At 42.7% G+C, this 13,225-nt stretch overlaps 1 protein-coding gene across 2 annotated transcripts in view; it reads left to right on the top strand.

Annotated features, from left to right (window-relative positions):
* Positions 1 to 12,938, top strand: part of LOC105929379 (leucine-rich repeat neuronal protein 4) — a 15,669-nt gene extending 2,731 nt beyond the window's left edge. Inside the window, exons 1-2 of one of the 2 annotated variants that reach the window (XM_012867136.3) lie at positions 8,350 to 8,495; positions 10,883 to 12,938. In XM_012867136.3, the coding sequence (XP_012722590.2) occupies positions 10,896 to 11,555 (660 nt within the window). In that variant the 5' untranslated portion in view covers positions 8,350 to 8,495; positions 10,883 to 10,895 and the 3' untranslated portion in view covers positions 11,556 to 12,938. Of the gene's footprint in view, positions 1 to 8,349; positions 8,496 to 10,882 lie in introns of those variants that run through there. The other variant, XM_036143201.1, reaches the window with a different exon arrangement.
* Positions 12,939 to 13,225: the final 287 nt, after the last annotated feature.

The following is a 13,225-nucleotide window of genomic DNA, read 5'->3' as shown; positions in this document are numbered from 1 at the left end:
GAGTAGATTGGCACCTTGGATTTACAGCGAACAAATCTGCAATGACACTGTGACGCTGTGCGAATGTTTCCAACATATTGTTGCACCCCTGAATGGTAAATGGTAAATGGTAAGTACTTGTATAGCGCTTTAACTAGTCCGACGACCCCGAAGCTCTTTACACTACAATCAGTCATTCACCCATTCACACACAGAGGCTACGTTCACGCTGCAGGTCTTAACGCTCAATTCCGATTTTTTTTGTGAAATCGGATTTTTTTGCGTGGTCGTTCACATTTCGATATATATGCGACTTATATGTGATCTCCTGTGTGAAATGAATGCGTTCAACCTGAGTGTCCCGCATGTGCACTCGAGGACGCGATGACGTCACACGTAGCAAGCGTCCTCAGTGTTTACGGAAGTAAACATGGATTATAATGCTGGCGCGCATTTTGCTGTCATTAATTTATTTTCTAACCGCAGCTTTCCATCCATTGACTGCTCTTCTCATTGTAGTCCGCTATGGGTGTTGTCTTTCTTCCCGCTCCTGCATAGCAGGACGCAGAATAGTGACGTTTGTCGAGTATCGGTGACGTACAGGTCGGGTAAATGCGACCCGGCCGTACAGACACAGGTCGCATTTGAAAAGATCAGATATGTATCGGATTCAGGACAACATATCCAAGCGGCCTGGGTCGCATTTGAAAAAATCCAAACTGTGTTGTTCAGACTGTCATAAAAAGATCAGATACAGGTCGCATATGGGGAAAAAAAAAAATCGGAATTGGGTCATTTCAGGCTGCAGTGTGAACGTAGCCAGATTCACACCCTGACGGTGGTGAGCTACGTTAGAAGCCACAGCTGCTCTGGGGCAGACTGACAGAGGCGAGGCCGAAGCGACATATCACAGCCGTTCTGAAGGCATGTTTTTATTAAACCTTTATTTAAATAGATAAAAGACCCACTGAGATCAAGACCTCTTTCAACAAGGGTGACCCGGCCAGGAAAGGTAGTAGCACACGTCATAGCAGACAAGACAGGCAACATTAACTAACCGACCCAGATGTATAAAGTGCGAGCAATTTGAAGAGTAAAATGCAGGCGTTATTGTTACAGTAACCATATAACAATTTTAAATGATAATTTAAGAGACTATTCGGCGGATTTCTGTTGTCGGTTTCTTAAGAGAGATTCAAATGATCTTTCACCACATTTTTTCTGTCTTTTTGCTAGGATTTGTAATTGTGATAGATTTTGTGATGTCAACACAGATCCTTTTACTGGACGGTACGCAGGCCCAGATTTTACTGAGCAGTTGTTGTTATTGTGTCTATATGGGATCATGGAAACCAGGAAACCAAAGGATAAGATCGATCTGCACATATAGCCTCCGGCAGTTTTGACCTGTATAAACCAAATCTAACCGTGTTTTGGGCTAAACTGCTACCTTTGCAGACTGACGGTTCGTATGCGCATTGAAGGTCAGCCTGAGAGTTGAGTTTCAGCAGCGTAGCAACCATTTATAGCTGTTAGAGTTGGAAAGACTCACGGGGCATTGACCTGTGGCTTGTACAGACTTGATAAACAGGCCTGTGCATATGCCCAATCATCTGTGTTGTGATGGCCACGCAGTGGTATCCCCACAAACAACCACTTTTTCACTTTAAGTTTTCACACACATATACTGCAGCATAAATACATTGGTTTGTTTGTTTTTATTGTGACGACATTGAAAGACATTAGCTCCAATTGTAGCGCGCACATTTGGTTCACTTTTGTACATTTAATTTTGTGACATACTTAAAATTTTGTTTGTGCTTCCTTTTCTGGTGTTATGGGGAGTACCTTCAACTGGGCTGAAGCAGAGGACTCTGGACAGCACACTCCAATCTCAGATTGACTGACTGATTGTGTGGTACCACTAGGGCGATAGACCATGGAGTCCTCATTCTAACTTTTTTGCATAATCTTTCCTTTGCTTTTGTGATTTGTTTATTTAGTTAATTTGGTTTAGTTATTAGTCATTTAAGTTTAATCCTTAAACTAACTGTGTTTAGTTAATTTTGTTGTTGTGTAGATGTTCCCTATCCCTCTTCCTCGGTGAGTCAGTCTGGTCTGATCAGCCAGTATTTAAGCCCTCTTTGTAGACCAGTTCATTGTTATTGTTTTGATCCGGGTTTTTCGCGCATGCGCGCCGGACCGGTAGGCAAAAGACGAACACAATGGCGGACGCAAACAGAGAAACTGACGAGTTCTCCACGTATTTTTCTTCTTTAGATAACGTACTACAAGATCGTTTTAAGAGTAAGTTGATGGTTGATGGTATCAGATTGCCAGATCCACACAGCAAAAGCCTGAAGGGACGGAGCGAGTCTGTGAAATGCTGGCCAACTGTTACGTACCGCGACATACAGCTGCCTTATAAACACGGCAGGCCAGTACAGACGAGAGAGCATGAAAGCCATGAAACCACTGGACAGCTGCAATTATTTTATATCAGGAAAAAGGCTCCAGCAGCGCCCGCGACGCCATGAGGGATTAAGCGGTCAGAAAATGGATGGATGGATGTTCAGACATGTTTGTGCAACAGCACAAAGCGGCGTCGGACACAGACCGCGTCTCAGCAGAGGCCCGGTAGGTTAAAAAAAAACATTTTTCACTACGGATTATTTAGGTGTTTTTGTCTTGTTAAAATGGGTGGCGGTGTCGGCGACATTGCAGCGTAAACACAGAAGTACTAGCAGCAGCTTACTTACTGCTAGCAGCAGCAGCTGTAGCCGCTGCTGCGTAAACACTACTCGGGCCGGAGAAGCCGCTGCTGCTGCTGCTGCTTCAGACAATGGCTGCTGCTGCTGTAGCAGCCGCTTCTCCGGCCCGTGTAGCGATCGCCACCTCCCCTCCGCCGCTATTTAAGCAGAACAATGACTAGAGCAGAATAAAGTTGTATTTACCGGAGATGAAGTGTAGACTGCAAATTCTGTCGTAGTATGATCGCTCCCCCAGTCCATTGGGATTATCTGCCTGCGCTCTTTTCATTGAAAATATCCAATTCTTTCTGCGTCCTTCCTCCTTCGGTAAACGACAGAAACGTACATCCAACGATTTGGAATGCCTCTCTGTGCAACCGGGAGCGCAACAAGTCGTAGGCATTGCTTAGATTACAAAAACAAACGAACTAAAAGCTCTAAATCACCCGTTTTGTCATGTTGTAGACGAGAGCAGCTCTGTTTTTGCCTACCCGCGGGACCCGGATGTAGCGCCGACGTCACGCGGGACGTCACGCGTGAACTACCCTTTTGTTTGCTGTGCGTCAGGTCAGTTTGTTTGTGCAGTTAGTTTGAGGTTTTGTTTGTATAACTTTTTTTTTTTACCTTCAGTTAGTTTCTTCATTTGACCTCTTTTAAAGGGCCCTATAATTATTGTTTGGAATTTTGTTACTTTGGGGAAACAAAACCCATTTACTTGAAAATGACCACTGTGTCCTCATGCTTGTCCGGCTCGGTCCCTCGCACGAGTCGTGGTGAATGCAACGGGTTTCACACAAACCTTAAACTCCTTGATAATTTGCAGAGGATCTGCTCTTTGTCAGTGCGATTCTCCACGTGAGCTGAATAGTGTTTCCCGCACAACAGTTTAAACGAAAGACAGGTCTGGCAGTAAAATCTTCAGTGAGGTTCTGAGCTCAACTATATCTTTAAAGAGAAGTTTAAAGCAGGGCTAGGTTGAAAAGCAACATCCCAAGCGTTAAACATCTCACAGAGCACTGCTCGGTCTATCGTGTGGAAATTAAAAGAGTGAGGAGAATCATCAGCATACCTTTCAGTCTAAACTGACAGGCCGGACGGGGAGGGGATCGTTCAGATAACGAGTCCGGAGGTCCAAGATAACTCTGGAGAAAGTGCAGAAATCCACAGCTCTGTCATGCTTCCAGGTATTTTTCTGACCCTCGTGCACAAACCAAGCCAGTTCTCTGAGCGCGCAAAAAAAGGAGCAGATTTATTTAGAGAGGAAACAAGGTAAACGTGTAAGCTGCAGGGTTTAGGCAGTCGGGCTTGGCTGGATATATTTTACTGTGGTAAAATAACTTGAATGCCTGAAAGATTCTGGCAGCGGCGCGAGGTGAGGTAAGTGGACTCCGGGATGGAGGGATACAGAGTTGGAGTATGATTAGAGTTGCAGATGGAGGGCATTAGAGAAGAAGGCAGGCAGAGATCGAGAGACGAAGGAGTGGTTTGGAGAGGTCCGTTGGTGGTTAGCCGTGTTGAGGAGTTCTTGTGAAGAGGAATCCAGGTCAGCATAAGGCGTGGCACGCAGGTAGTAACATCAGGAGGAGCGGAGAACTCAGGTAAGTACATTCTGTAAGAACACAGCAAACAAGAATCAGAACATCTAAAGAATAGCGTGGCTCTTTAATTCCAGGTAGATTAGGCATCAGGCAAGGATGGATCATCATACTTCCCCTTATGTTTCCCACAGCTTGATGAGGAAATCCCCGCCTGAAGCCACGCCCCCCTGGCAGAACCAGGTGGCAGTATCTTGCTGTGGGCGGGTTTTTCTTCAGCAGGGACTTGAAATTTACTCAAATGTTACGGAAATCAGATTTTATGTGTTTTTGTACCTTCATCCGTCTCCCCACCTCTGATCAGCCTCCCTGTCCCTGTTAAAGAAAAGCCTCCACACAGCATGACGCTGCCACCACCGTGTTTAACTGTGAGCATGGCATGTAAACCTAGCCTTCTGCCATACGTAGTGTTTCGGACGTAGGTGTCATCTGACCACAGCAACTTTTTTTTATATATTATCGTTGCTGTGTCTCTACATGGTTTTGGGGCTAAGCCGCAAACAGAACTTCTTCCGGCTTTTTTTTTTAAGGTAGACACTCTTCCACAAAGGCCAGACTTGTTGGTTGTCCTGTCCACAGATTCTCCCACCTGAGCAGTGGGTCTCTACACCTCCTCCACAGCCGCCATTGGCCTCGTAGATTTTCCTCAGATTGACACCCTTTCACCAAGTGCCACATTAGTTTTCCTTACTTTTGCCTTTTAGCCACTTAGATTAGTATTACAGTCGCTACATCCTCCCAACCAATCACAAACACAGACCCAGGAACCAAGCTCCGCCCCCTTCAGAGCATGCCTTCTTCTTTTCTTTTTTTTTTCTTTTTTTTTTAAACTTGCAGTTTTGGATAAAGGATTGAGTTTGAATTCAGTGTTTGTGTGTTCTGTATCTAAAAGGTTATTAAGCAACAGCATAAAATGGCCAGCGCTGCACTTAAAATATTTGTTTTGAATTTGTCGATAATTATCGATATCGATGAATTATTTCTATTTTATCGATATGCTTTTTTTTCTACATTGTTCAGCCCTAGTGTGTCCTATAAAACACTTTGCCGTTCTTTGTAGTAACATGACAAAATGTAAACAAGGCAAAGAGCTGTGCTATTTGAAATATACTTTGTGACATGTTCACAGATGCGTGCAACATTTTGCTTTTGTTTTCTTCTTTTTCTGGAGGTTCTCTTTAGCATTTCATAATCATAATAATGTTTCTAAAGTAAGGCATTTTGCTGTTATTGTCTTATTTCACATTAATATTGGCTCTGTGGAAGCACATAACACCGGTCTCCCCCTTATATCTCAATTTGAGGCTTCATGTTATCGCTTTATTCCTCACTGGAACATCAGATGAAGCAAACGAGTGGGAGATAATGTTCATTAAGCGGGTCCACGTTAGTGAGCTTATTACATCGTTATGGAGCATCAGGGCCTTGGTTCTTTGTATTTAACTGGGAGAAAGCTGTGTCTCATTAAAACACAATTTATTTGTTGTTTTGCTGAGCTGGGCGAACAAAAATTTACAGCTTTTTCCCGTTTGGCTCATTAAAAATAAAAAAAAAATAAAACCGTCAAAAGGATTTTAAAAGATCATTTGAGGTAAATACTGATCACAATACGTTGGGAGGATTTACGTCACGCACGTAATTTTCTCCTGAAGGTCTTTTGGTCCGTCCATGGCAGGACCTCGTAGTTCCTGGTTTGGACTGCATCCATTTCAAAACTCAAAAATAGAGTATTCCACGTGGAGTCATCCCTGAGGGAACAGGCCGTCTCCTGGTCCCAGCTGGCCAGATGTTCGGGGAGGAAAAACTGACGTGGTAAATCTGGGGGGATACCGAAGCAGCACATTGCACAACAACCTATTTTCCATATATACGGTAATTTGTGTCATTTCCAAAGAAATATCCCCCACCCTTTCGACTTCGCTTCCATTTCTAAACTTTACAAAAGCCACCGTTTGCGCTACATTTTTTTTTTCCGCGAGCTTGTAAACATTTGTTCCCGGTGGAATTTTTTTATGTGCTTATTATGGAAAGAACGGTCTTTATAAACCCGCATCTGAGTCACTCGGCTAAAAGCTGCGGCAAGCGTAACTTGAGTCATTTAAGGAAAGCAGACGTAGCCGGTGCTTAAAGGTATTAGACTGAGGCACAATACCCTGGATGAACACGACCCACATTACACAACACTTAAACACAAACCCACACGCATCCTGGATGCAAACGCATGCATCCCGCTAACGCTTAAACACCCACACTCTCCTTCCTTTCCAATCAGCTACCCCCAGAGAGGCGCACAGGAGGAAAGGCTAATAGATATGGCCATTACAGGGGAAACATGTCCCAAGGGTTGAGAAATAGTTTTATAAGGAGTGGTGCATAGGAAGGTGAAACTTCAAGTCAAATCTAAATTCACTTATATTTTAAAGTGAAATTAAACATTCTCCCAGTTGTCATTTAGGAGCAAACATCTGGCTGTTGATTATATGAGGAGCATTTCTCGTTCCGTTTTTCCTCCTGTTTTGGAAGACTGGATGTTGTTTTCCTTTACAGGATCATGCCGTGTAAAACACTTTCAGTCGTTTTTGTTTTCACAAGACAAAGCTGCTTCACTTTTATCTATGCTGTGGGTCAGATCAATTTGACCTCTGGTAAAGACTTTTTTTACCAGGGGGACCGGGCATGTAACAGTCCTCATAAAATGAATACAACTGAACCATTGCTTCATTTTCAGAGTGTCGGAATCCATGACTTCACGTTTCCTTAGAATATGCGGTACCCCTGCGACATGATGCATACTCATCATCAGTGAAATATATGCATCATTTAACATCAATGGATCAATCAATGAATTCTGATGGGATTTTAGATATAACAAACACTAGTGCATTTCTCTCTATCTATCTATCTATATGGATATATATATATATATATATATATATATATATATATATATATATATATAAATCCATATAGATAGATAGATAGATAGATAGATAGATAGATAGATAGATAGATAGATAGAAATGCACTAGTGTTTGTTATATCTAAAATCCTATCAGAATTCATTGATGTTAAATGATGCATATTTGTCACTGATGACGAGTATGCATCATGTCGCAGGGGTACCGCATATTCTAAGGAAACGTGAAGTCATGGATTCAGACACTGAAGTGACAAAATAAAATAAAAAATTGACAACAGCTCATTACAACTATGCACTTATGATCTAAAACTTAAAATACACAAGTCTGCGGTTGCAACATGATGCGCGAAACCTCAAGGGGTACAAAGACTTTCTTTCGGTGTTAGATACTTCCTGTTTACTCGTGGCACAGCCATGACAACACGCACAGGCCCACTTCTCTCAGCCGCTGTTCAAAAGAAAAGAGAACATGACATTACTGTAAATAAGTAGTGGGCATAATAAGTGAGAATAGGGCTACAAATATTTGCTCATATCCACAGCGTATGGCAACAATTCCAAAGTTCAGATTATGCTCCCGCAGTAGAAGATGTTTTTTTTTTTTTTTTTTTTTTTTTTTATATATATATAATTTGTCAGCATGGGCACCTAAATGTTGAAGGTGATTTCTCATTAAAGCAGGAAAAAAAAAAACGCCAACTGACTCATTTCTAGTCGTTTGGTGAACTAAACCTTACGCTGTTCATCTTTGCGTGAGCTTTTGCCATTCTTTTCATTTTTGTCCAGTCAGGTGGAAAACCTCCCCCCTCCACCCCCCCTTTCGCCCCACTTGATGAGCTGCAATGAATCAAGTCCCTAGAATCCATTCAAGCACGTCCTCTCCAAAAAAGGAGAACAAACACTCATTAACAAGTGACACACGCTGTAAATAATGTCCAGACTGTCTAAGAACGCAGGCGCAGATTTCTCTCTGCCTCACCTAACGGGATCGCAACAGGGGATGATCTAACTAACATCAGATCGTGGTTAAATCACCAGCCGGCATGCACATCACCCAGTGACGCTGCTGTTGGGCAAGGAGGGAGGTGGGGATGGGGGGAGGGAGGGGGGCAGGCAGAAAGAAGGAGGCGATTGTTGGGCAGGAGGGAAACATAAAGAGGGGAGACAGAGAAGGATAGGGAGCAAGTGAAGCAGAGCCCAGCAGAGGAGATCCGTTCAGAATCCGATCAAGATTACAATCTGAAGCAACAGGTACGTTCATGCTTTCTTCTGCTTTTGCACATCTAGATTGTTTAATATAAGCGAATCGATTTTTATCCTCAGCAACAACAGAAAAAACAGACGGTCAATTGGTATTCAGGAGGGCCTCCCCGGTTTGCTTTCACTGTGTTTCAGAGTTAAACCAGAAGTTTAGGATAAACTGCAACTTCATTTGTCCGCTAAAGCCCACCCCAGGTGGAGTTTTAGGTCTTTAGGTACGCTCTCCTCGGGACCTCTGTGCAGGCTTTTTTCTCCCCCTGTAATCAGATCCTGCTGACCAAGCCGCGCGCTCTCTCTCTCCTTGGGCGTGCAGGCATTTTTGGCCCCAGTTGTGCAACAGCGTCTGGAATGCTGATTTAGACTGAAGCACCTCCAAAGTCTTCAACAAATGAGGATCATTTTCGAACGGTTTTGTAAACAAGTCCGTAAATCACTGAGAAAACATGTGACGGGGTGGTAAATGTGGGCTAATTAAGTGTCTTAGTTTTGTAATCTGCTCACGCTGAAACAGATTGATTTAATTTGATAAATAGTTTGTGTCTCCGCCTGGGATTTCTTTAGTTGAAAAAAATTAAATAAAAAAAAAATCTGCCTGTATTTAAATGATTAATTTAATTTCTTGCAGTTGTTCTGTTGGCTGTTTTATATAGTTCACTCAGGGCGAGGAGTCAGCGGAGGACAGGGGAACAGTTTGTCCTCATTCAGGCTCTTTCATTCAGAACCCGATGAACAGAACCTGAGTCACCGGACGTACAGAGTCCGACAAAAGTATCCATACATGTTGCACTTACTCACATTCTCTCACCTTTCAACCACAAACCCCTACGCGTTTTATCAGAGAGACCTAACGTTGCCATTTCATTTTTATCAAAAACACAATATGAGACAAACAGAAATACTTCTTCTGTTTTTTTGTTTTGTTTTTGCAAACTTGGTTTTACAAATAAAAGTCTGAAAACTTTGGTGCTCAGCCACTCCGGGTCAATATACCCGCAGGTGTAACATACATCAGAGCAGCAGGTGCTTTGGGGGTATGTCCCTACCACACTGCAAAAATAGAACTAAAAATAAGAAAAATCTTCTTGAAATTAGAGTATTTTTTTCCTTGATTTGAGCATGTAAATAAGATGATTTGACAATGAAATAAGATTTTTGCACTTAAAATAGGGACAATTCATCTCCATCATCTTATTTCAAGTGCTGTATATCTAATTATCTTATTTTAGGGGTAAAAATACTAATTCCATTGGCAGATAATCTTATTTACCTGCTCAAATCAAGGGCAAACACATTAATTTCAAGAAACTTCTACTTATTTTTAGTTCTCTTTTTGCAGTGCAGCTTTGCACATCCAGAAACTGAAATTGGCCGATTAATTTGCGCAAAATGGGTCGAGATCAGTGAGTCTGGCTGGAGAGAATCTCTTTTTAATCTTTGACCCAGCATCTCAGCGGGATTTATCTCTGGACTTTGACTGGACCATTGCATCAAAACTCCTACCGTATGTTCACTGCCCCACAGTCTCGATTCTTTGTCAGCCTCTGACAGGTTTTTGTCCAGGATTGCATCATTAATCTTCCCATCAACTCTGACCAGCTTCTTTGTGCCTGCTAAGGAAATGCTGTTTGTTCTCAATGATTAGTTTTCTGGACTCGATTTTGCCAAAAGGTCTCAGCAGAGAACCTTGATCCAAATGTTTGCAATGTCCCTCGTGGCAAACTACAAACAGGACCTCTTAACAACCGGCTTTCTCTTGTCCCCATTCGATAAAAGCCAGAGTCGTGAACGACTAATGGTCGTCAACACATTCCCCCACCTGAGCTGTGGATTTCTGCAGCTCCTCCAGTGCCACCACGTGCCTTTTGGTTGCTCGTCTGTCCCGTCAGTCTACGTGAACAGCCATGTCTTGGTCTGAAGCCGTGCCGTGCTCTTTCCAATTTCTGATGACGATTCTCATGACGACGACGAGTTTCGACATATACTTGTTACGCATCTTCATTGGAAAATTGGTTGTACTGGGGTTTCTTTTTTTGTGTGTGTGTGTGTTTTTTTTTAGAATGATTAGAATAAAGGGGACTGAACATAACTGTGTGCCACACTTCAGAGTTTTAGCTGCAAAAAAACAACTTTCTTAAAACGTTTGTTGGACTGTCACAATAAAATACAGTCAGGTCTCTGATAATAGTAAATGTGATTTATTATTATATACACCGCTAATATTAACAATGATAATAATTCTTATTCTTACATTATATATATATATATATATATATATATATATATATATATATATATATATATATATATATATATATATATATATATATATATAGCTGATGCTGCTCACTGATTTTCATGACACTTTTCATGATTTTCAGTTCATCGCCTGCCATGAGGAACCATCCCCTCCCCCTCGTCTTCGTGTGCCTGCTTTCCATCAGGGGTCCACTGCCCTCTGCATGTGCAGGCACCGGGATGCCTCCTAATGGCCCCATCCTTCCCACAGAGGACTACGATCGTTTGGACGAAGACACCACCGTGGCCCCGGTCAGACAGTCCACACATGCCGGACCCCTCCAGCGGTGCGACTACCATCCCTGCCGTGAGAAGCAGACCCTCTGTGAGGTCCTCGCTGCCTCCTCCGGCTGCCTGTGCCCGGGCCTCACGCTGCACGACCGACGTCCAGAACCCCCCGAGCTGAGGTCGGTGTCCTGGAACGGCTCGGCGGTTGTAGTTCGGTGGTGTGCACCGAATTCCCACGTCAAAAATTACGTCGTGACAATCGGCGGCGAGGAGATGCCATTGTTGGCAAATGATAGGAGGAGCGTCGCACTGGAGCAGATAGACGGCAAAGCGGAGGTGTGTGTGACTGCTCTGAACAACGCCGGGGGAAGCGAGCGGTCCTGCATGGAGTACCAGCCGAGCAGCAGCAGCCTGCCGCTGACCGCGGGCCTCATCGGGGGGGCCCTGGGCCTCCTGCTGCTAATTCTGCTGGTCGCTCTGCTGTGCAGGCGCAGGAGGCTAAAGAAGCAGGAGACCAGACACGTATGAAGAACGGAGCAGAGAGTCACGACCAGGCAAACAAAAAAAACGCTTTCAGAACGTCTGCGTGTCTCAAGGAAGGAGGAAACAGGGTTCATTGACTCCTTTTTCATATCTAGCTGGTTACATTCATCTCAACACTTGGTTTATTCGTGGAAGCTGAGGAAAAACTGATTTAAACTCGAGCTGAATAAAAGTTACTATTATGGACAGAAGAAACAGGAATGAGAAAAATAGTTTTCCATTAATGTTTAACTAATCCCGTTTAACCTACATTAAGGTAAAACCAGCGTGCGGAATGAAAACTGTACCTTTTCCACTGGGAGGTCTTCATTACATATCAAGACAACAGAAAAAAAAAATCAGGAGATTTATATTTATTTCTCAGGATTAGATTAAAAATTATATTAAAAAAAAAAATCTATGACAGCTTTCATCCGACAGAATTAAGGAAAACAATCTGCAAACTAATATCTATTCACGAACGTCTGAACCGAGCGATGAAAAACACGCACAGTCACAGAAACATCTCACAGCTGATTAAAAAAGCTGGTTCTCGCCACAGCCCAAAGGTTTGGGTTTGGCAGCCTAATTTTGATCTTATCTCTACTTATAGAGAAGGGGGAAAAAAAAATACAGATGACCAGTCCTGAGCCATCGGCTTTCAGCGCCAGAACCGCCACAATAGAACTGAAACCAGGGCCTCACTGAACCGCAGCTCCAGTAGGTTAAAGCTCAGATCTGATGGATTCGTGTGCATCGGTTTACTTTATTTAAACTTGAATGTCCCTTGTAGTTTATTAAGATACAGCTTCTTTTCAGCAACGCATGTAAGTATCAAAGATTTTATACACAAAAGCACCAACTTCAAACCATATAACAGCATAATTAAAAACCCTTGAGATATTAAAGGAGAACAATCCTTAACGTTTAATAAAAAAAAAGAAATGAAAACAGTGATACTGTTTTGTTCAGTGCCAAGTTTCATAATAAACATAAACGTATGAGCTTTCTTTTCCTAACTGATAAAAATGTCCAGTTGACCAACCCCGCTGTAAAAGCATAACCCCGCCCTGAGACACATTTTGAACAATGCCACCAAAGTGGGCAGTGCCAGGAGACCCAAAGGGGCGGGGCTAAGTGTAGGGAAGGTTCAACTCGCCAAGGGGGCGTGTGTCTGGCTGCGATGATGAAAGCGTGTACCAATTTGAACCAATGGGGAAAATTCAACTGCAGTAGCCACCGTTCAACCCTAAGAGGGCAGCACTGAGACGCTTTTTCAAATCCTGCGGAACTAAACCAGCTCACATGAACATGTACAAGAGAAATATGCATGGTAACTTTAAAGTAGCACCCTCAGGCCCAGTTTATGCAGTTTATCTGCAAAAAAAATAAAATATTTTGACTACTTGTTTGTGCTGCTGGAAAGCAGAGCAGCACGATGTACAGAAGCCAGCTTTTTTTTTTTAAAGACAATTTTTACATCCAGTTATGTAACTTGTACACTACTTTAATCTATAACTGATAAGAATGCACTTTGGACAAACTTTTTTTTAGCCAAAAAGGTAAAGAAAAAAAAAAAAAAAAACTATTTTAAGAAAAAAAAAATCCATTTTTGGTTTAAGCTGCCAATAGTTTGTTGTTGATTAATCGTTAGCTGAATAAGATGTTCAAAGAGA

Source organism: Fundulus heteroclitus, chromosome 11 (assembly GCF_011125445.2).
Source record: "Fundulus heteroclitus isolate FHET01 chromosome 11, MU-UCD_Fhet_4.1, whole genome shotgun sequence".
Lineage (NCBI taxonomy): Eukaryota > Metazoa > Chordata > Actinopteri > Cyprinodontiformes > Fundulidae > Fundulus > Fundulus heteroclitus.
This window is presented reverse-complemented; position numbering and strand designations above follow the sequence as displayed.